The following is a 23263-nucleotide window of genomic DNA, read 5'->3' as shown; positions in this document are numbered from 1 at the left end:
CAAAGCATTTCATCCTTGGTGCCATCCATGGCATTCGAAATCCCGCATTATTTAAAGTCCTGGTTGACCATTGCAGAGGGGATCGTGCACCGTGCAATATTTCACCCATCCAGCAAAGTCTTGCAGCGAGGCACGTTTAGTTTTACTGGCGGGCATGAATTTGTGGCAGCCACTGACAAGCCATTTGGTGTAGAGCACCCGTATTCTATCTTTAACATGCTTGTTCAAACAAACATCGAGCGGCTGGAGCTGCGATGTCATGCCGCCGAGTATCACGACAAGGTCAGCACTGCGTGCAGCCAGCTTGTCCTTGATGCGCTGGTCAAGGTGGCACCTGAACGCGTCGAGCACAAGCATCCCACGCAGACCCAAACTACCCCCAGGTCTCTTCCGTCAAATGTTACCAATCTAGTCAGTGACCAAGTCAATGACTAGATGGTAACAACATGGTCATCCAACCTCTTTCATTTGCACACACAGACACGCCACTTGGAAACGCGATTCCTTTCTGGAGGGTCTTTCGTCTGAAGATAAGATACGGGGGCAGCTTGTGCCCATCCACAGTGCAACAAAGCATTGCAATGACTAGTTTTTTTGTGGCCGGAAGACAAAATGCGCACTTGCTTCGCCCCCTTCTTTTGAACGGTTGTGGTGGCAGGCATGTCAAAGTAGAGCAGCGTCTGATTGGCATTTCCAATCTGTCCGAAGTGGTAGCCATTTTTCTATGGTGCAACTTCAAGGCGTACCACTGAAAACTCTGCGATTTTTCTTCGTATTCTTCAGGCAATTTTTGGCATATCCCTGTCCGCCTTCGAAGAAAAAAGCCTTTTCTTTTCATGAAATTTGATAGCCAGCACCTGCTCGCTTTGAAGTCACTTCACATTAGCCCGTCCTTTAGGGCTAACTGCATCGCCCATACATTGAACAGATCGGTCATCACAGGCCGCTGTGGCACTCGCTGCTCTTGCACGTATTCTGCGAGCAGCTTTGCTATTTTGGCAACGCGGCCCTGCTTCAGTTCACTGAACCCTGTCTTTGTTGCTTTTCTGGCGAAAATATTTTCATTCTGTTTGCGTCAGTCCCACATGCAAGTTTCGGGAACTCCGAACGCCCATGATGTGGCCCGATTTCCGTCCGTCTCCGCATCAGCATGCGATAACTTTCCTTTTAAATGCGGCAGCATGGTGAACTCAGCTTGTCTTCGCAGTTGGCGCTCCCATGCCGATTGAATAAACGCAGTAAACTTGGTTACACCAGCGCCTGGTTACACGTACGACATGGAGGTATGGACATGGAGGAAGCTACGGCAGCTAGGCTGTGTATGAGGCGGCCAGTTTTCGAATGCCGATGGCGATATGGTAATGCAGATTTAGGGTCGTACTCGATTCTAACGCGCATGCAATTTTTGTACCCATTCTATCGGAAAAAAGGTACGCATTAGATTCGAGTAAATACAGTAATTCTTTTGGCGCGGCTGTGTATTACCTCTGGGATCGGCCTACCAGAAAGCTTGCCTTCGTGAATAGCGCTCGCCGCCAGAGTTTCCCAGTAAGCATTATGGATACATAAGCTGCAGTTGTCGAGCAGTCGGGGATCTAGATGTCAAGAGGGCTTGTTGTGGCACCCTGTAGGAGGCCACAATATCTACGTTATGGCCTCTAAAACTGCGCGCGCAGTTGTGATTGTGATTGTGATACCACTTGTGATTGTGATTATCACAAGTGGTATATGTACTGTAGATGTGCTCTCTTGACTTGATCGCGCAGATCTGTGTATATTATATGCGCTATAGGCGTGCTCTGTTTGACTACATCGCGCAGATCTGTGGGTATATAAGCAGGTGGTTCTTCAAAAATAAAACCAGTTGTTAGAAAGCGCTCGTCCTTGTGTTTCTTCTATTCTTCGTCCCTGTTTGTTGCGCACAATAAGTTTTAAGATGAACAAAGTAATCGCAAATTGTCAGAAGCGAAACAAAAAAAATTTTCACGTTATGCTGTTAAAAAATGGGCAATCAAGCTTCGTTATTAGCTTCACGACAGAAGCCTACATAAGAAAAGCATTTTCTGGCAGCGTGAGACCCAAGTGTTTTTGGAATTCTAGCTATGTAGCAGTTTCACAGCACGTAACAGAAATGCACGAGCTGCGCAATAAATCTGCCAGCAGCTCGTAGCCACCCAGCCTCCGAAAACGGGCAGTGCACCTAGGCGTTTGCACTTGAATCTCTGAAGTCGTTACTTGAACCCCATGCAAATTTCTTTCGTTTGTAGACAGCGTGTGCTGCTAGCATGCACACCAACATAAACGTCAGAGAATGAAAAAATAAATTGGCTGAGTTTCAACACTTGTAAACCTAGTTATCACGAGCGAAAGGTCTGTTTACCTTGGTTTTGTAAAGACTATGCACGGAGTGTTTCATTAAAGTTAGGCCACAGTCTTTCACACGTTACACGTGCGGCTGAACGGGTTGTCTGTGAAGTGATGGTGGAACGTGGCCGTCGTAGTCGAGCTTGCCGCCAGCCAGAGGGTGTGGTTCATCAGACGTTCATTGGCTCAAGGTCATTGCAATGCGATGAACGACCTTGAGAGAGATGGCGTAGTAGAGCTTTCACTCTAAAAATGCACGGAGCAAGGCAACAGTTCGCTCTAGTAGGCCTGCCAACCATGGTGCACCGCAAATGTGCGAGGCCAAAGAGCAACAACGGCACTGGCATCCAACCGAAACTTAGCTGCAGGGTCCGCATCAGTCATCACCGGAAATCGACGTGATATAAGACTGGCAGCAATGACAGAACGCTTCGTACCTAATTGTGCTTTAAAGCATTTATCTTTATGTTTATTGATGCGCATAACACCGCGTTGGCAGCTGGCTGCGTGCCTTCTTAACTGCTGAGTTGTCATGCGTGATCGCATCGATAGCCACCACGGGTTTCATCCACAGCAGTTGCGCCAAACAGTAGTTTCGTTTTGACTTGGCGTGCACGTTTTGACTTCGTGTGCCTTCAAAACTGCATACACGCCATCCATGATCGTCTTGATAGCCGCCGCGGTTTTGTCTGCAGCAGTTGCAGCAAACAGTAGTTACAGTAGTTTCGCCCTGACCCAGTGCAAAGCTGTCGGGGATGAAGAACAGCGGCTACATTGCGATGGACAGATAATTTGTTGATGACCAGCTCACTGGCAAAAAAATTATCAGGATGTGAGCTCAGCAGTGAAAAGTGCGTCTCGGATGAAGAGGCATGTTGCAGCCGCGGTGCAAAGAAAGTCGCTAGGCCTTCGCCGCTAGGAGCGCTAATCAGTCATGAGATGACGAGAATTGCAGCAACGCACCGCTTTTGTGCAAAACACAAGTACGATTTCCTGTTTCATTCAGTAATAAAAGCTTGTTGATGCAGTAGTACATAACTTGGACATAATTTTCGGCCCCGTGAAATCCAAATTAACGAGGTTTTACTGTTCTCAAAGTAAAGCGAGCACTAAATCTAAGACCTCTTATGATGAAATGTTGTAAGTGTGGGCATGCCTTGGGGGAGGGCACTTCATGGAGCTCAGCAGAGTTCCTTGGGACCAACATGCTTGAGAACCCTGGATTAAAGCATTGGGTTGCTGTGCTGAGGGAACAGGGTTCGAAACCAACTCGGGTTGACGAACTTGAGTCACCGAGTATGTGGCAATGCGTACTTATGTGCCGCTCTTTAACAAACCTCTGTTGCACCTATGTAGGTCACTGTAGATGCGGGACCGGGTAGGTATCGTTGTTCAATAAAACTCTTTGATGCCAATTTAGGTCTCTGCCTATGTGCCAGTACAGTCAAACCTTGATGATTAGATAATTCGGACTCGTCCTTTGGTCCCGGCAGGTGTATGAATTATTTAATACAATGAAACTCTCGTTAATTCGGACGTCTTTAGCCAGACTTTGGGACTCGGCGAGCGCCGCAAGGGAGCGCAAGTGGTGTCAGCGTCCACCGAAACGAAGCAGCCAAGTCTCCATCCCCACCATAGTCATCACTGGAAATCATACTGTCACGTGGTAGTTACGGTGAAGAAAGAAGCAATACGGTGGAATACAAAACTAGCTTTTATTGGGCGAACCTGTGCCCACAAAAACAGGCTACACTTATAGCACAACGATAGCGGCGAACACGGTCGGCGATCGTCGGAAAACTGATCAGCGATTCAAGCGCGTCGGCTTTTATACGCAATCGTCGAATGTTCCAGACTAATCGTTGGGACCTGCGTGCCTTCCATAAAGTTCTACATCTATCGCGTCAGGCGAATAAATCAGATAACACAAGGTTCGGCAACAACAGACTGCGGATACAAGCATCGATAACTTTCCAGAAACTTCGGATACATGCAAGCGCGTCCCGCGCTGTGCGATAAGATTTGTTAGGCGGTGAAACCTGGTCGCCCGATAAATATCAATACACGTGTCAATACCCCCCTCTTAAAAAGCATCGCCCCGATGCTACAGAGAGAGCGAAACACAAGGGACACTTATGAAACATAAGTAACAAAACAACGAAAAGAAATAAAGTCCAAAGGTCAGTTACGCGAAGTCCCAAAGTTCGTCAACGCTGGTGGTACGGCTTGAGCCGCACAACGTGGACAATTTCAGGTCGTGAGCGGCGCCGCTGTGACAGCGAAATGCCGTCTGGCACGCTCAGCCGTCTGGCTCAGCGATGCGTGAAAAATCCTTGACAAATCGCCTGTAGTAGGCACACATGCCAAGAAATCTACGCACTGCCTTCTTGTCGGTGGGCTGCGGGAACTTTGCAATGGCAGCTGTTTTCTGCGGGTCGGGGCGTACTCCGGATTTGCTGATGACGTGGCCTAGGAATAGAAGCTCATCGTAAGCGAAGCGGCATTTTTCTGGCTTCAGAGTGAGCCCTGATGACTTGATGGCCTCTAGTACTGTGGCAAGCCGCCTAAGGTGATCGTCAAAACTTTCGGCGAATACAACGACGTCATCCAAGTAAACGAGACAGGTCTGCCACTTCAGTCCTGCTAATACTGTGTCCATGACGCGCTGGAACGTTGCAGGCGCCAAACACAGTCCAAATGGCATAACCTTGAACTCGTAGAGGCCGTCTGGGGTGATGAAGGCGGTCTTTTCACGATCTCTTTCATCGACTTCTATTTGCCAGTAGCCAGACTTGAGGTCCATCGAGGAGAAGTATTTAGCGTTGCAGAGCCGATCCAATGCGTCGTCTATCCGTGGGAGAGGGTATACGTCCTTCTTCGTGATCTTGTTCAGACGATGATAATCGACGCAGAAACGAAGGGTTCCGTCCTTTTTCTTCACCAGCACAACAGGAGATGCCCACGGGCTTTTCGACGGCTGGATGATGTCGTCGCGCAGCATTTCATCGACTTGTTCTCTTATAGCTTCACGTTCTCGCGGGGAAACTCGGTAAGGGCTCTTGCGAAGTGGTCGAGCGCACTCCTCGGTGATTATGCGATGCTTGGCGACTGGTGTTTGTCGAATCCTCGATGACGTCGAAAAGCAGCCTTTGTATCGCCGGAGCAGACTTCTGAGCTGCTGTTGCTTAATCACGGGGAGACGTGGATTAATGTCGTAGTCTGGTTCGGCAACCATGGTCGTCGGGATAGATGCGGCGGATTCCGAGAGGACAAACGCATTGCTGTTTTCCAGAATTTCCTCGATGTATGCGATCGTCGTGCCCTTGTTGATGTCTGTGGGCTGGACGGAGCGGCAGCCATGCAACCGCTTCAAAACCCGTTCTTGTTTGTTGTACAGATTCTGGCGTTCCTCGGCACATGGCAGCCCTTGGATTCCTTTTGCGAAGCTATCGTCCTGCCTCTATCACCATGTTACGTCAGAGGTCAACACTATGGCGGAAACGCCACATCATCAACCCTTGACACGGCGTACATCGTGCCCCGACTTGGCTGGCCATTCCCATCGCCTACGACACCAGTCAGCCGGACGTACTTAAGAGCGACGCTTTCATCGGGCCACTTCAGTGGGCTGGACGGAGCGGCAGCCATGCAACCGCTTCAAAACCCGTTCTTGTTTGTTGTACAGATTCTGGCGTTCCTCGGCACATGGCAGCCCTTGGATTCCTTTTGCGAAGCTATCGTCCTGCCTCTATCACCATGTTACGTCAGAGGTCAACACTATGGCGGAAACGCCACATCATCAACCCTTGACACGGCGTACATCGTGCCCCGACTTGGCTGGCCATTCCCATCGCCTACGACACCAGTCAGCCGGACGTACTTAAGAGCGACGCTTTCATCGGGCCACTTCAGTGGGCTGGACGGAGCGGCAGCCATGCAACCGCTTCAAAACCCGTTCTTGTTTGTTGTACAGGTTGGTAAACACCCATCGTTGGACGCTAAGCGATCCAGTAATATCTGTCTGCTGCTCTTCCCAGGCCCACTGGTGATTCTTTGTGATTTTTTTGAGTGTATATATGTTGTCAAATTGCTTATGTTAGCCGGAGATGTGGAACAGAACCCTGGTCCTCAAAAGGAGATTCTAGACGCCATTGCGGCCTTGTCGGCTAAAAGTGACGCACGCCATACCGAGGTAATAGGGATGCTATCAGAGGTCCGAGCTAATCAGCAAAAACTCGAGGAAAAAGTTTCCAGCTTAGCCAGTAGGCTCGCAACAGTTGAATCCCTGGTGGAATCATATGAAGCAAATCAGAATGGTGTTGATCTACCGAGAGTAGTCGATGAAGCTGTGCGAGACCAAACTGCAGCAATAACTTCTCGGTTGGACGAACTGGAAGACCGCTCTCGCCGTGACAACCTTATATTCTACGGGATTCCTGACGTCCCAGCTGAGAACTGGTCCGAATCTGAAACTAAAATTCGAAACTGCCTTACTAGTTTACTACAGATAACTTTAATAGACGAAGCCATTTCCCGCGCCCACAGGCTGGGTTCCTATGCAGTAAATAAACACCGGCCCATAATCGTAAAATTCTCGTCCTCAAAACTTAAGCAAAAGGTTTTCACTGAGCAAAAAAAATTCAAAGGTTCTGGAATTTCTGTTAGCGAAGACTTCTGCCGCGCCACACGCTTGTCACAGAAAAAATTGATTGAATTCGGAAAGGCTAGCGGACAGAAATATGCGCTACGGCTCAACCGTCTACAAATCGACAAAAAAACTTATGTTTACTGTCCGGTAACTGATCGTGTGTGCGAAATCCACACAAACGAGCTTCGTTCAACGAATTCTGTCCCAAATGCACCTTCTGATGGTCCTAGCAATTCGCAAACATAGCGGTGTCATGGTCCGGTGGCAAAAAATATTTCTCTTTTGTATTCAAATATTCGCAGCGTATGCAATAAGCGGGATGCTTTATCTTCTGTCGTTGACACGTGCAGTGCCGATATTGTTATCCTGACAGAGACGTGGCTTTCTAGCAAAATTGAAGACCGTGAAATTTTGGAATGCGAGGGTGTTTACCGTTTCTATCGACATGACCGCGATGTACGGTGTGGTGGTGGTGTACTTATCGGTGTTCGTGATTCGATTACCGCTGCTGCAATTGAGCTTGCCTCACCATTAGAGCTAGTGTGCACGCGCGTAGGCTTCGAACGCAAAAATTTTATCATTTGCGTCGTTTACAGGCCCCCTTCCTCACCTAACACATTTTGTTCAGACCTTCACGATGCCTTAAATAGTCTAATTTTACGGTTTCCTTCCACGCCACTAATACTCCTTGGGGACTTTAACTTTCCTGGCATTAACTGGCATACTGATCCCCCTTCAACCCAAGAGTGCTGTTCTGAATATTCCGAATTCATCAGCCTTTGCCTTGATTTTAACCCGCAGCAGCTTGTTCTGAAGCCTACTCGATGTTCTGCACACTCGGCTAATATCCTGGATTTAATCCTTACTACATCCCCGGAATTTTTTTCGCCCCTAACTTACCTACCGGGTATTAGCGACCATTGTATAATCCAGTGTAATTTGCAGTTAACCATGCCATCTGTTACCTCGTCGAAAGTTATACGTGATTACAAAAATGCTGATTTTGCCGCAATTAATAACGAACTAGAAACTTTCATCACTGACTACATTCCAAGTTTCCACACTCGATCGGTTGAAGAAAACTGGTCAATATTCAAAGAAAAAGCCAACTCCTTAATTAACCGGTACATCCCGCAAAAACGTATTTATTCCAATTCTCGCGCACCCTGGTTCAACGCGCGTCTTAAACGTTTACTGAACAAAAAGAAAAGGCTTTTTCGACGAGCAAAATTAACTGGCAATCATGATCGTTGGAATGCTTACACAATAGCACTGAGCGACTACAAGAATGCTGTAGCAGAGTCCAAAACAACATTTTATGAGCACACGTTGCCTTCTTTTTTGAAAGACAACCCACAGAAATTTTGGAGTGTGGTCAACGGTAAAAAATCTAGTGCCATTGAACTGTGTGATCCTAACAACGAACCTGTCGATCGGAGTGTCTGTTGTGAAGTATTGAATGACGCGTTCATATCTGTATTTTCTGATTCTGTGTTGTGCACAAGCGCTGTTTTTTCTGATATGCATTATTTTCCAATGCTCCCCATTACCATTGACCTTGATGGCGTTGTAAAGTTGATACAGACCTCAAAAGTTTCTGCATGCAGTGGAGTAGATGGTATAAACACGAAGTTTCTTAAGGGAACTATTACTTATTCATCTATAATTCTTAGCGAAATCTTTGCTCAGTCACTTCAAACTACCATCCTCCCGAATGATTGGAAGGCAGGGATGGTGATTCCCGTACATAAGTCTGGCAGTCGGTACTCCCCACTTAATTACAGACCTATATCCCTAACTAGCGTTCCCTGCAAATTAATGGAGCACATAGTTTACTCACACCTGGTTTCATTTCTCGAGTCAAACTTATTTTTCACCCCCTACCAACACGGATTTAGAAAACACTATTCCTGCGAAACACAGCTTTTGTCATTCACTAATGATTTATTCCAGGCGATGGATGCTAACTTTATTATTGACTGCATTTTTTTAGACTTCGCCAAAGCATTCGATACTGTTTCACACGAATTACTTTTAACTAAATTAAGTAACCTCAACATTGATCCTAACGTGCTTGCTTGGATCAAGTGTTTTTTGTCTAACCGTTCCCAATTCGTTTACGCTAACGAATACTTCTCTTCCACTGGTCGAGTAACCTCCGGTGTACCGCAAGGCTCGGTTCTGGGACCATTATTATTTTTAATTTATATTAATGACCTCCCCGACCAAATTAAGTCATCAATTAAGTTATTCGCCGATGACTGTGTTCTATATCGTGTCATTTCTACCCCTGACGACTGCGATACTCTTCAATCAGACATTGGCATAGTAACATCTTGGTGTGCTAGATCCCAAATGAAGCTCAATTCTAATAAATGTAAGGCGATGCGTGTGTCCCGTGTTGTAAGAAATACCACCCTTCCTACGTACAATATTAACAACATACCTGTAGAAAATGTATCATCATATAAATATCTTGGTATCTACATTACACACAATCTTACATGGAACATTCATATAAATTACATTTACGGTAACGCTAATCGCATGCTTGGGTTTTTACGACGTAATTTTTCATCGGCAACTGCAGCTGTCAGGTTATTTCTGTACAAAACATTAGTGAGGCCTAAACTTGAATATGCATGCTCCATTTTCGACCCTTCTACTCTAAAGCTAAAAAACACCATCGAATCCATTCAAAACCGAGCTGCTCGTTTTATTCTTTCGAATTATTCTCGTCATGCAAGTGTCTCATCAATGAAACTAACCCTTGACTTGCCTAACCTAGAGTTACGTCGTAAGTACTTTCGCCTATGCCTTTTTCACAAGATTTATTACTCTAACGAAACACTTAAGGATGAACTAATCTCCCCGCCATCATACATATCGTCACGCACGGATCATCGTTTTAAGGTTGAAGTTCCAACTTGTCGCACCAACGTTTATTTTGATTCCTTTATACCAAGAACGACGAATGACTGGAACCGCCTCCCTGCCTCCATCACTGCCATTTCTGAAGCCACCAACTTCAAGAACATTGTTAATGAATTTGTTTGCAGTAATCACCACTCCTCTCTGTAATGCCTCCGGGCCTTGAGAGTATGACAATAAATAAATAAATAAATAAATAGATGTGCTTGAACTCCTGGCTGAAGTTTGTCAGCAACACTTTCGTGTTTCCTCCGTGCAGTCGAGCGATCCCTCTTGCGACGCAAATTTCACGGTCTAGCAGTAGACGTTGGTCGCCTTCGATGACACCTTCTACGTCAGCGGGTGTTTCGGTGCCGACCGAAATAACAATGCTGGAGCGAGGCGGGATGCTCACTTGATCTTCGAGCACACTCAAGGCGTGGTGAGTACGAGGGTTCTCCGACGGTATCGCATGGTCTTCCGACAGAGTTATTGACTTCGACTTCAGGTCGATGACTGCGCCGTGTTGGTTGAGGAAGTCCATGCCGAGAATGACGTCTCGTGAACACTGTTGGAGGATAACGAAGGTGACAGGGTATGTCCGGTCGTGAATGGTAATTCTTGCCGTGCACAGTCCAGTCGGCATTATGAGGTGTCCTCAGGCGGTACGAATTTGAGGGCCTTCCCACGTAGTCTTAACTTTCTTCAACTGGGCGGCGATGTGTCCACTCATGACGGAGTAATCAGCCCCTGTGTCGACTAAGGCAGTGACTGCGTGGCCGTCGAGAAGCACGTCGAGGTCGGTGGCTCTTTGTCTTGCATTACAACTCGGTCTTGGCGTTGGATCACGACTGCGTCGCGTTGACTTGTGGCTGGTATGTGACGTCGTCAGGTCGTCTTTCGTCGTCGTATTCTTTTCTTCCAGACTTCGTCGGGACGGCGGCGTGTCGTTATGTCGTCGAGGTAGTTTCTTCGGCGTCTTCGTCGACGGCGGAGGATCTTCAACATTTCGACGGAAAGCAACCGCACCTCCATCGGTTGCTGCTTTTAGTTTTCCAGATATGGGCTCGCTGACCGGCCCCGAGCTGGGCCAGTGTATGGTCGGCGCTGCGGCGACAGGTAGCGGCCTGGTGATGGTGAACGCGACGGTCGTCGAGAGCTCCACTGAGTAGCCGCGAGGTAGTCAGCGATATCGCGAGGGCGTTCTCCTTGCTGCGGGCGCGGAGCGTTGACGGCAAAACCTCGCAGTCCCATTTCCCGGTATGGACATCGTCGGTAGACGTGACCCGCTTCCCCGCAGTGGTAGCAGAGCGGGCGGTGGTCAGGAGCGCGCCAAACGTCGGTCTTCCTCGGGTAGCTCCGCTGGGCGTCGGGTGGGCGCGCTGTCGGCGGCGGCGGCGGTGGTCGACGGAATTGCGGCTTTACAGGGCCCTGGCGCGGTCGCGGAGGAGGGCCTTGACGGCGTACGACGGCGGCGTAGGTCATGGCTTCGGGTTGGGGTTGCAGTAATTGAGGTTGCACCTCCGGAACTCCAAGCGACCGCTGCCCCTCATCTTTGACGATGTCAGCGATCGAGGCCACTTGAGGCTGCGACGACGGGAAGATCTTCTGAAGCTCCTCTCGTACGACTGCCCTGATAGCCTCGCGCAGGTCTTCGGAGGCCAGTGATTGATCTCCGGCATAGTTTGTAGCGTTGGTGCGGCGGTCGAATTGCCGGTTTCGCATCTCGAGTGTCTTCTCGATGCTAGTGGCCTCGCGAAGAAACTCGTCGACAGTCTTCGGTGGGTTTCGTACCATACCAGCGAAAAGTTCCTCCTTAACACCACGCATTAGTAGGCGGACTTTCTTTGCCTCGGACATTTCCGGGTCGGCGTGGCGGAATAGGCGGCTCATTTCTCCTGTAAAAATCGCGGTGGTCTCGTTAGGCAGCTGCACTCGGGTTTCCAGTAGTGCTTGGGCTCGTTCTCGGCGTACGACGCTTGTGAATGTCTGCAGGAAGCCGCTTCGGAAAAGGTCCCAGGTCGTTAACGTGGCTTCTCTGTTCTCGAACCACGTCCTGGCAGCGTCTTCCAATGCGAAGAAGACATGTCGCAGTTTGTCGTCGCTGTTCCAGCTGTTAAATGCAGCGACCCTCTCGTACGTCTCGAGCCAGGTTTCCGGGTCCTCGAAAGTTGAACCGCGGAACGTCGGGGGCTCCCTGGGCTGCTGCAGCACGACGGGCGACGCTGGGGCTGCCATTGGGGTGGACTTGGTGGCAATCTTACTGCTCGTCTCAGGTAGAAGTCCGTGCTCTGGGGGCAGTCCTTGCAGTCGGCGGCTAGCACGCTGGTCTTGGGCGATGTGGGTTTTATCCTCGGGCTTCGGGCTTGGATCGTGGCTTTGCGAGGGCGTTCGGTACATGAACGCACAAGCACCTACACCAGATGTCACGTGGTCGTGACGTTGAATAACACAGTAGCAGTACTGTGAACCACAAAACTAACTTTTATTGGGCGAACCTGTGCCCACAAAAACAGGCTACACTTATAGCACAACGATAGCGGCGAACACGGTCGGCGATCGTAGGAAAACTGATCAGCCGTTCAAGCGCGTCGGCTTTTATACGCAATCGTCGAATGTTCCAGACTAATCGTTGGGACCCGCGTGCCTTCCATAAAGTTCTACATCTTTCGCGTCAGGCGAATAAATCAGATAACACAAGGTTCGGCAACAACAGACTGCGGATAGAAGCATCGATAACTTTCCAGAAACTTCGGATACATGCAAGCGCGTCCCGCGCTGTGCGATAAGATTTGTTAGGCGGTGAAACCTGGTCGCCCGATAAATATAAATACACGTGTCAATACGTGAATGACAGCAATGCCAGAAAGCTTCGTGCCTAGTTATGCCTCTAAAGCCTTTAGTCTTGCATTTACCAACAGACGTAGCACCTTCATGACTGCGCATGCAGTCGCCATCCATGATCGCGTCGATAGCGGCTGCAATTCGAATGTGTGGTTTTTCTTGGCGCAAGGGCCAGGTATGGCCAAAGAGCGCCATGCAAGTGTTAATGATTTTGCAGTGGAGTGATGGGTTTTATGGAGTTGATGTGATGTGGCTGTAAAGGGGCCTAAAATATAGTCGCTGTAAAGTGTGTAAAATGTATGTGTAATAAAATTATGGCAATGACAAATGACGCGTACTATGAGCATTGAAGTGCATTTCAAAATAATGATACGATATTAAAAATTGCATGAGTTTCTAAAATTAGCTAGAGCACCGTGGCCTCGTTAGAGCCCTTGCAACACAAGGGCCTGGAGGCATGTGCTATATAAAACAACTATCACAGCGGCATCCTCTGGAAAGAGGATGCACTACGAGTTTAATGGCCTTATTACATGTAGCACAACATCATTTAAAAAGTTGAGGACTGTCTTGGAATCAAAAAGCGGTTCCTTACCGAGAAACATAAGGAAGCACAAAGCGTTGTCATCTTAACAATAAAAAGTGTGCAACTGAGCACGCCTCCCTGGGGTACACCAGTTTCTTGTGTAAAAGGACGTGACAGCACATTGCCGACTTTCACCCGGAAGGTACGATTGGACAAGTAGCTTTTTATTACGTTGAGCATATTACCATGAATGCCCATTTCCGATAAGTCTCGCAAGATCCCGTATCGCCACGTTGTGTCATACGCCTTTTCCATATCGAGAAATATCGAGAGGAAGAACTGTTTATGTATAAATGCGTCCCGGATATTTCCTTCAATACATACGAGATGGTCGGTTGTGGAGCGCCCTTCTCAGAAGCCACACTGATAGGGATCAAGCATTTTGTTCTGTTCAAGGAAATGGATCAGTCACCGATTTATCATTTTTTCAAATACCTTACACATGCAACTTGTGAGGGCTATCGGGTGGTAGCTTGCCACTGAGGAAGGATCTTTGCCTTGTTTTAAAACAGGGACCACAATGGCTTTTTTCCATGCGGTCGGAAGGTACCCTGCATCCCAGATAGTGTTGAAAAGTGTAAGTAGTGTCACTTGCGTGTCGTTGTGTAAGTTTTTCAGCATTTCGTACATGATTCTATCAGATCCTGGTGCGGAGCTCTTGCATGCGCTCAAGGCAGCTCTCAATTCGGCTATACTGAAAGGACGGTTGTAAGGCTCATTCTCTCGGCTTTTTCTTGTTAATGGCTTATGTTCTTCTATTTGTTTATATATGAGAAAAGATTGCGAATAATTGTTTGAACTTGACACGCTCCGAAAGTGCTCCGTAAGTGAGTCTCTGCCTGATCTTGCAGTGTATCGCCCTGTGTATTTACCAGAGGAAGTGAATATGTTTGTCGCCCTCTTATTCTATTTACCCTGTTCCAGACTTTGGCCTCGTCTGTAAACGAGTTAATGCTCGATAAATACTTCTGCCAGCTTTCTCTTCTGGCCAGTCGGCGGGTTCTCCTGCCTCGGGATTTTACTTGCTTAAAGTTGACTAGATTCTCTGCAGTGGGAGAAGCACGTAGCAACCCCCACGCTTTGTTTTGTTTCTTACGAGCGATCCTGCAATCTTCGTTCCAGCACGGGACCCGCCGTTTACATGCCAAGCCATTTACTTCTGATATGCATTTAGATGCAATATCTATAATGAAGGCTGTGAGATACTGCACAGCACCATCAATTCCTAAACAAGACATGTCATTCCATGAAATACTAGTTAAGTTTCGGAACTTCTCCCAGTCGGCTGTATCGATCTTCCACCTAGGAGCCTGTGGTAGACATTCTTTTTCTTTATGTGTTTTTAGCAGTATGGGGAAGTGGTCGCTTCCGTGAGGATTGTTGGTAACTTCCCATTTGAGTTCAGGCAGTATACAGGGGGAAACTAGGCTGAGGTCAATTGAAGAAAATGTTCTGTTTGCGAGACAATAATATGTGGGTGTCTTCTTTTTCAGCAGACACACACCGGACGAAAAAATGAACTGTTCAACGAGACGACCTTGTGCATCGAAACGAGAGTTTCCCCACAGGCTGCTGTGCGCATTGAGATCGCCAAGAACAACATAGGGTTCTGGCAATTGATCTATCAAGGACTGAAATTCATGCTTGTTTAGTTGGTAATGCGGGGGTATGTAAAGCGAGCAAATAGTGATGAGTTTGTTTAGTAGGACAGCTCGAACTGCCACTGCTTCAAGGGGCGTTTGTAGCTGTAAAGGTTGGCACGCTATACTTCTATGAGTGACTATGGCAACACCGCCCGATGATGTGACGGCATCATTGCGATCTTTGCGAAAAGTTAGGTACTGTCGAAGAAAGTTTGTGCGTTTGTTTTGTAAATGTGTTTCCTGTAAAAACAGCACTCTTGGATTGTGTTTTTGTATAAGTTCCTGCACGTCATCAAGGTTTCTGAGAAGACCTCTGACGTTCCATTGAATAATTTGTGTATCCATATTGGGAGTAAATAAGTGCTCTGTGTACAGAAACAGAAGTAGTGATTATGGAAATTACAGTGATTAAATTACAGAGCCCCTTCGAGGCCCTGTAACGGGAGTTTTGCCCTTTCTGGAGCGTTCGAGGGAGCCTCGCCGCTCCTTAGGCGCTTGGTGCGCCTTGAGGATAGGTGTTGTGTCCATTGCCTCTTGTGAGGCGCCGGACACGTGCTCTTGCGAGCGAGAAGTTTTCAGAAAGAGTCCCGCCTTGGAGGGCAAGGCCCCTGTGCCCACCAGCCCGGAGGTCGATGGGGCTCCCTGAGGAATTTGGCTGCGCTGGCTGTTGCCAGCGCTGCAAGGGGCTGGGGAGGGTGGAGCAGCCTCAACTGCGCTCACCTTCGGGGTCGGTGGCCCCGTCTGCTGGGTAGACAGAGCAGCGCTAGCTGCAACCGCCGCGGGGGCAGATGGCGTAACTGCCGACTCACGGCTTGTGGGTCGGACAGTGCCGGAGGCCGTTGTGATGCTGCCCCCTGACGCGCCACTCCGGCAAAGCTGGTCTTAGGAAGGTATGCAACCCGCCTGCGTGTCTCTTTGAATGATATGTTTTCTTTTACTTTGATTGCTACTATCTCTTTTTCTTTTTTCCAAGACGGGCATGACCGCGAGTATGCGGCATGCTCGCCATCACAATTTACGCAGTGGAAAGAATTCTCACAAGCTTTAGAGGAGTGTTCATGCGCACTGCATTTCGCACAAGTTTGGCGGCCTCGGCAGCTCTGCGAACTGTGGCCAAAACACTGGCATTTGAAACATCTGAGTAGATTTGGCACGTACGGCCTAACACGTAGCTTGATGTACCCGGCCTCGATTGACTCGGGTAAGATACTTGATCTAAAAGTAATTATTACGTGCTTCGTCTGAATCTCTTTACCATCCCGCCTCATCTTAATTCTTTTGACATTGATCACATTTTGTTCGCTGAAACCCTCCAGGAGCTCTGCTTCAGTCAGCTCAATCAAATCATCATCTGACACAACACCACGGGTGGTGTTCATTGTACGGTGTGGGGTTACTGTTATGGGGGTCTCCCCGAATGACACTAGTTGCGGTAGTTTTTCATATTATTTTACGTCGCGGAGCTCCAAGAGGAGGTCGCCGCTTGCCATTCTCTACACCTTGTAACCTGGACCAAAATCATCAGTCAGGGATTTTGAAACAAGGAATGGTGAGATGTTTCGGATTACTTTGTTTGGCTTTTCAGAATGAATAACGTGAAAGCAGGGAAAATTCTGGGTTTGGCGGCCAAAAAACTTGAAGACATCTTCGGTGCGCCCTCGTTTCTGAGGATGATCAGCAAGGGAGGGGAAAGAAGTTTCCATGAAAAAATGTATATTTTCGGCAACAGCGCCGACCGCCCACCACGGAGCCCAACGAGGGGACGCGGCAGAGCTTGCATACAAGTCTGCACGACGCCAGTCGTACGCCGTCACTATAACCGAATATGGTGTACCCAAGGTTGGATAGCCACACAGGGTTAACCCTTGCCGCCAGGAGAAAAGAAGTAAAAAGAAGAGAGAAGGAGACAGGAAAGGTAAAAAAGTTAGAGATAAAGACGAAGATTGAAGGAGGGAGAGACAGGAAAAGGCGACTGCCGATTTCCCCCGGGTGGGTCAGTCCGGGGGTGCCGTCTATGTGAATCAGAGGCCAAAGGGGTGTGTTGCCTCCGCTAAGGGGCCTTAAAGGTCCAAACACCCAGCATCGACTCAACCCCCAGGATCCCCTTTTCCCCCAGACACGGCTAAGTCGCGCATGGCTACACGCGGGAGGGTCCAACCCTCATGTGCTCGGGTCCGTGGTGTCGCAACACACCTGTCACGTGGTAGTGACGTTAAATGACACAGTAGCAGTACTGTGAAAGACAAAACTGGCTTTTATTGGGCGAACCTGTGCCCACAAAACAGGCTACACTTAGAGCACAACGATAGCGGCGAACACAGTCGGTGATCGTCGAAAATCTGATCAGCGGGTCAAGCGCGTCGGCTTTTATAGATCAGTCGTCGAATGTTCCAGATTAACTGATGGGACCCGCGTGTCTTCCACAAAGTTCTACACCATTCGTGTCACGCGATGAAATCTGATAACACAAGGTTCGGCGACAACAGACACGCGGATAGAAGCGTCGATAACTTTCCAGAAACGTCGGATACATGCAGGCGCGTCCCTCGCTCTGCGATTACAGTTTTTAAGCGGCGAAACGTGGTTGCCCGATAAAGATAAGTACACGTGTCACACCAAACGCCTGCTCACGCAGACGCCCCTGCGGGGGATCTGCTCACAGCTGCGATTTTGTCCGCAGTGGTTTCGGCAAACAATATGTTCTTTTTGACAAGCTTTCGAGGATGAAGAGCACCGGCTGCATTGCAATGGATGGCAACCAGGGGTGGTATTCTGTAAGAGTCCGCCTAGTGGACTGTCCATTTCGGCCGCTGCTGGTTGGATGCAGCTGTACGAGTGAGGAGGAGACGAGTGGCCCTAGCCAATCAGAAACGACTGCAATGGACAAGTCCACTAGGTGGACTCTTAGAAAATACCTCCCCAGCTCACTTGCAAAAAAATAATTGGGATGTGCGTGTGGTAGTAAAGAGTGTTTCGGATGAAGTGCCATGACTGCTCTGCGAAGGAAGTCACGAGTCCTTCACTGCTGCGTGGGCTAATCAGCCACTAGATGACAAAAATGGCAGCTTCTGCATGGGTTTGGCTGGCGAGCGTTGGCCGGCGTGGGCAGTTTCGCTGTCCTCGCTCAACGTGTGCTTCTGCGCCGTGATAGTTCAGGACTCGCACCGTTCGTGCTATAACGCATGAACACTTCAAGAACAAATCCGTCGAGTTCCCTTTAGAGTTCAAATTATTGAGATTCAATTCTGGCTGTCCAATAATTTGGTATCGCAATCAATGCTTTGCCTTTTAGGTGATACTGCGACTTTTTCAGGACAGAAACCACCCAAAAGTGTGAAAACATTCAGAATCAGAATCAGTTTATTCATGAAAAAAAATGGGGATAATTACAGTGTTGAGTATATATACAAAAGGAGGGCCCATATTTAGAAACTGAAATGGGGCCTCCTGTACATGATGACAAGAATTACTAATACAAACAACAATGGCAACATGTAAAATTTACTATATTAAACATTTTTAGGAAACAAAGCATAAATGAACAGAAAAGCAGCAGTTGAATGCATTAAACAGTAACAAGGCTTCGGATTAGTTAATAATCCACGAGTCAAGGTCCACGATGTCAGAATTCGCACTATGATTTGACTTGGAAATTCAACACAGGGCACTATGGCACTCATTTTTGCAGCGTTCGACTATGGCAGCATTTGAGGTGGTGGTGAAGAGGAGTACAGTACATGCCTGCAATGAAGCCTTGTTACTACGAACACCCCATTAATGGACTTTTCAGATGATCAAACTTTGCACAAATTCCCTGCTGGCTGCTTAGAGCTTCAACGTAGAAATATTTCAATACTTAATTCGGATTTCGTGGGACCAAAAGAAATGTCCAAATTAACCGAATGTGAAATTATAGAGGGTATCAAGAAAACAATAAGCAAATGCAACTACATCAACAAGTTTTTATTTACTGAATGAATCAGCAAATCCTGTTTTTATTTTGCACAAAATCAGTGCGGAACCTGCAATTCTCATCTCGTGACTGATTAGGGCTCGCAGCAGCTAAGGCCTCCCGACTTCCTTCACAGTGCGGCCGCGGCGCGCGTCTTCATCTGAGACGCTTTTCCCTACCGTGCACGCTTCGAGATTATTTTTTAGCCAGGTCACTGCCCATTGCAATGTAGGCAGTGCTCTTTGCCCTCGACAGCTTCGCGCTGAGTTAAAACGAAACTACTGTTTGCTGGAACCGTCGCAAATGAAACTGCTGCCGCTGTCGATACATGATGCACGGCGACCTTGCATTTCTGAAGGTGCACGACCAGCATGTGCACAGAGTTAAAACAAAACTACTGCCGCAACCGCTGCAGACAAAACTGCAACTGCTATCAACGCGATTATGATGACTATGCAGTTATGAAGGCATGCGGCCAACGAGATGCTATGCATGGCGGTAAATGCAAGAATAAAGGCTTTAAAGGCACAAATAGGTACGAAACGTACTGGCGTTAGTGTCACTCACGTACGATTTCCACTGATGACTATGGCGATGTGAACTCTGCTGCGTTGTTTTGGTGGACGCTAATGCCATTCGGTTTTTTTGTGTCGCACATTTGCGGCACTCTGCACTCGCCGAGCTCCGAGAATTGTCTAAATAAACCGATGTGCAGCCAAATATGTCCAAATTCATTAGAGTTTATTGCACTGAATAATGGATACGCCTGCGGAGACCAGAGGACGAGTCTGAATTATCCGATTTTCAGAATTAACGAGGGTCGAGTTAACAAGGTTTTACTGTATGAACTACAGTATACAAAGCTTTTCAGAATAACAATCATTATTCCCTTTCAGTGTCATGCTAACACCTCTGTGCTACAAATTCATATTAAAAAATCTGGGGATTCTTAGATTTCAATATATCCTTCACGGCAACAGTAACAGTAGGCTAGCGGATGACAAGACGTAGATAACAGATGCCATGATACATTGGCTTGAAAAATTTGAGACGGCACCGGAGGAAAAAAAGAACACGGAGTGGACTTTCTCTCTCTGGATTTTTTTTTTTTTTCACTGTGAAGGGGACGACGCATCAGGTTTTGCGAGCGCATGCTCTGCCCAGAAAAGTATCGCTAGCAGTGGAAGCGAGTCTCTTCCTCCTTTCGCCCTTCTTAGCGCGCACGGCTCTTCTATTTTGGGGAACGTTTGGGACTTGTTCGCAGCGCCGTGTAATTACAGCACCGACCCTCAAAGGGCTACGTAAGTCACTTCAGTGCCGGGCACACACCCACCTTGCGTACAGCCAGCAGGTACTTGATGCCCAGCAGGCCGCCGTGACGAGCCTCCCATTCGGGCCGCTGCAACAGCTGCAGCAGCACTCGCAGCACACCCCAGGTGCCTGCCCCTGCGGAGCACTTCACTGCGCCGTCCGCGTCAGAGTTGCAGCCCCACTTGTCACTCGTCATCAGGTTCAGAACATGGCCCAGAGTCTGGGCACAGGTCTCGCGGACGGGTGCCACAACCTACGATGGCAGAAGGCGGGCACGATCCTCAAACGACCACTTCACACCCGAGTCACTGGGGCCACGTTTCAAAGGCCCGAGGCTACCAAACACTGTCATACTTCAAGTTGTGCTGCTGCCGCACAGCAGTTTTCAATGACCCTCACTTGTTTCACATTACGCACAAGTGGCACGATGGTCACCCAGGGTGTCGACCAAGTTGACATTTCCAAATTCCCCTAGTTTTCCAGATTTTCCCTGAGTGGCTTTGTAAAACACCCTGAGTGACACAGAACTTTGCTTTATGTCAGACGGGCTGATACCATGTCGCCTCATGCTGCCACTATTTAGCAAGCATCTTAAAAAATAAAGAAAAACTACTTAAGCTGGTTTTCATAGCAAGGAGCAGTATTTACTTTATTCAAAAAGAAAACAGAAGGGAGGAGTTAGTGAAATGCATAGCAAATAAAATACCTTTTAAAAAAAAGGTAAAACCCATTGCAAATCAAGTTGAAAATTCTCAAATACGAATAAAAAGGAGATGCAAGCAGAAGCAAATATTTTCAAATATGAGCTATTTCTGTCAAGTGATAGCAAGCTCATTTGCATGAGGCCTGAACTTTGTCACTAGTGAGATTCTTTCTCACAGCAGCAGTGAAGTCAACCTCAACTTTCCTGACATACTCTCAACCCGTACACAACACCTCCGTGTTGCATTTCACTGCTTTAAAGAGTTTATTTTGGTTTGGACAAGGGACATCTGTACCTCACCATCAGCCAACACTTTTTTTTTTTTTGTGAGCTCAAGCTCTTTTGCTGCTCCAGTGCTTGCTTTCCCGTTCATTCCTCAATGCGCAAGTCCTTTCTGTTCTCGTCTTCCTGCCACACGTTCGACCCGCAGACCATTTGAAGCAGCCTCTTGGTCAGTTGTACAGTCAACGTCTGATTTCTCGGTCTCCCTAGGGGCTGCAAAAGCGTCCAAAAAATCACGGAGCTCGAAAAATGAATGCCTGTCTTTTACTGCCCTTGAAGGGCCCTTTACCAGGCCCCATAGCAAATTTTGATTATATGCTGAACATTGTGACGTGTCCTATAGGGAATGTACTGCTGCAAATATTTTTCAAATCGGCTCAATAATAGCCGAGATGGAAATATTTTAGTGCCGAGAACACATGATTTCAGGAGGCGAGTTCCACTGCAAAGTGAGACACTCTCTCCACTTGCCCCGTCTAGCCACCACAAGTGAAATTCCTTCCCTACATCCTCCCATACCGGACCTCGAGGATCATGTGACGCATACGTCATGGGCCCCACCTTCACTTTCTTTTTTTTGTTTCTCTCCTGGCTTTTTTGTGCAACGGCGCACTTTCACTGACGGCGTCGCATTGTGATTGTCTCGCTTCACGCAGCGCACCCTTTTGTGCACTGTGCATGAGGACAACTGACCAGCGGTGTAAGTCAGTGCTACACGAATACTCAGGCAGACACAAGTGGATCACAGAGCATGATCCCGCACTGGAACACAGTAGAAAACAACATAGTTTCAGTGTCTGCGCGGGCGACTGCACGACGTGAAACAGGCAGACGAAGCAGAAGTGCATCTCCCTTGCTGCGGTGCAAAGTAAAACAAAAACATGCAGACATTGAGTTTGTGTTTTATTATTGCCCTTACCTTTAATTCGTCTATTCAAGCAACATATTAAACAATAAGAGATGTTGCCTTGAATAATTCTCGAAGTCACGTGTCGCCACAAGCGACGTTGCAGCACAAACACGCGTACATAGGTGCACTAGCTCGTGTACGTCATCCTCCGGCTTGAAGCGCGGCGGCCGCGAGGAGAAGGGAAGACGACGTTTGGTTTGAAATTTTAGATCTTTCTGCGGGACGCAGCAATGTAATACTTCGCAGACACGATCGTTATCACGCATTCCATGGTGTCAGCTTGTCCAATCAAAATGGCCAGACCTGGTGAGGGGCCCTTTAAAGCTCGCTGCTTCACATACTGCGTAAATATTAAGCAATATAATGCAGCTTATTTTTAAATGTAGTACCTTTCCGAGCTCACTTAAGAAGGCGAAGTTAAGCCCAGTGCATAAAAAAGGGGATCTTACAGAAGTTCTAAACTATCGCTCTATCTCTATTTTGTCTTCAATTGGCAAAATTATTGAAAAATTATTTTTGAAACGTATTAACAAGTACCTTGAAAAATTTGAGTTGCTAAAGGCTTGCCAATTCAGTTTTCGTGCAGGTAGTTCAACCAATTTAGCTTTACTATCATTAACCTTTGCACAATTGCACAACTTTAGCACAATTGAACAAGGACGAGGCGAGAAAGACAACACGTACGCCGGACTTCAACTGAGTTTTATTCATTGGAAACAGGGCTTTATGTACACAGGGGGAGGGGGTGGGGGACTGCTACTGCGCAGAACCACTAAAAAATATTTCCTTGGTCTAGGCAAAGGTCATCAGAGGTGTCAAAACAAAAATAAAAAGAGAAACTTTTCCCTCTTTTTTTTTCTATTTACGTCACTCAGTACAATCTTGTTCATATCCCGCCCTGCCTAGCTGATTCGACACACCCGTTTGCCCTGAGATAATCAATTTCTTTTGTCCTGAGTGCAACAGAAGGAGCACTGACACAGTTCTCGTTTTCATTGGAGATACAACACGCTTCAAATATTTCCCGGTGTTTCTGATCGCTATATTTGCGCAACGTGTTCGTTCAAAAAACGCCTTGCATGCTGGCTTGTGCGAGCAACGGCGTATGTG

At 47.7% G+C, this 23263-nt stretch overlaps 2 protein-coding genes across 8 annotated transcripts in view; one reads left to right on the top strand and one right to left on the bottom strand.

The window, feature by feature from the left end:
• The window catches only part of Hel89B (histone acetyltransferase 1), a 506945-nt gene that overhangs the window by 280312 nt on the left and 203370 nt on the right, over positions 1-23263 (bottom strand). For all 7 annotated transcript variants that reach the window (XM_070523038.1, XM_070523033.1, XM_070523034.1 and 4 more), the window contains one exon: positions 20281-20511. In XM_070523038.1, coding sequence (XP_070379139.1) covers positions 20281-20511 — 231 coding nt within the window. The remainder of the gene's footprint in view (positions 1-20280; positions 20512-23263) is intronic.
• On the top strand, positions 5710-7258 carry LOC139048650 (uncharacterized). The gene has a single exon (XM_070523122.1). It carries the CDS (start codon positions 5723-5725, stop codon positions 7256-7258), a length of 1536 nt encoding a protein of 511 aa, XP_070379223.1. The 5' UTR covers positions 5710-5722.

This window comes from Dermacentor albipictus, chromosome 8 (genome assembly GCF_038994185.2).
Source record: "Dermacentor albipictus isolate Rhodes 1998 colony chromosome 8, USDA_Dalb.pri_finalv2, whole genome shotgun sequence".
NCBI lineage: Eukaryota > Metazoa > Arthropoda > Arachnida > Ixodida > Ixodidae > Dermacentor > Dermacentor albipictus.
Note: the sequence above shows the minus strand (reverse complement) of the source record. Positions and strands in the feature narration are given on the sequence as shown.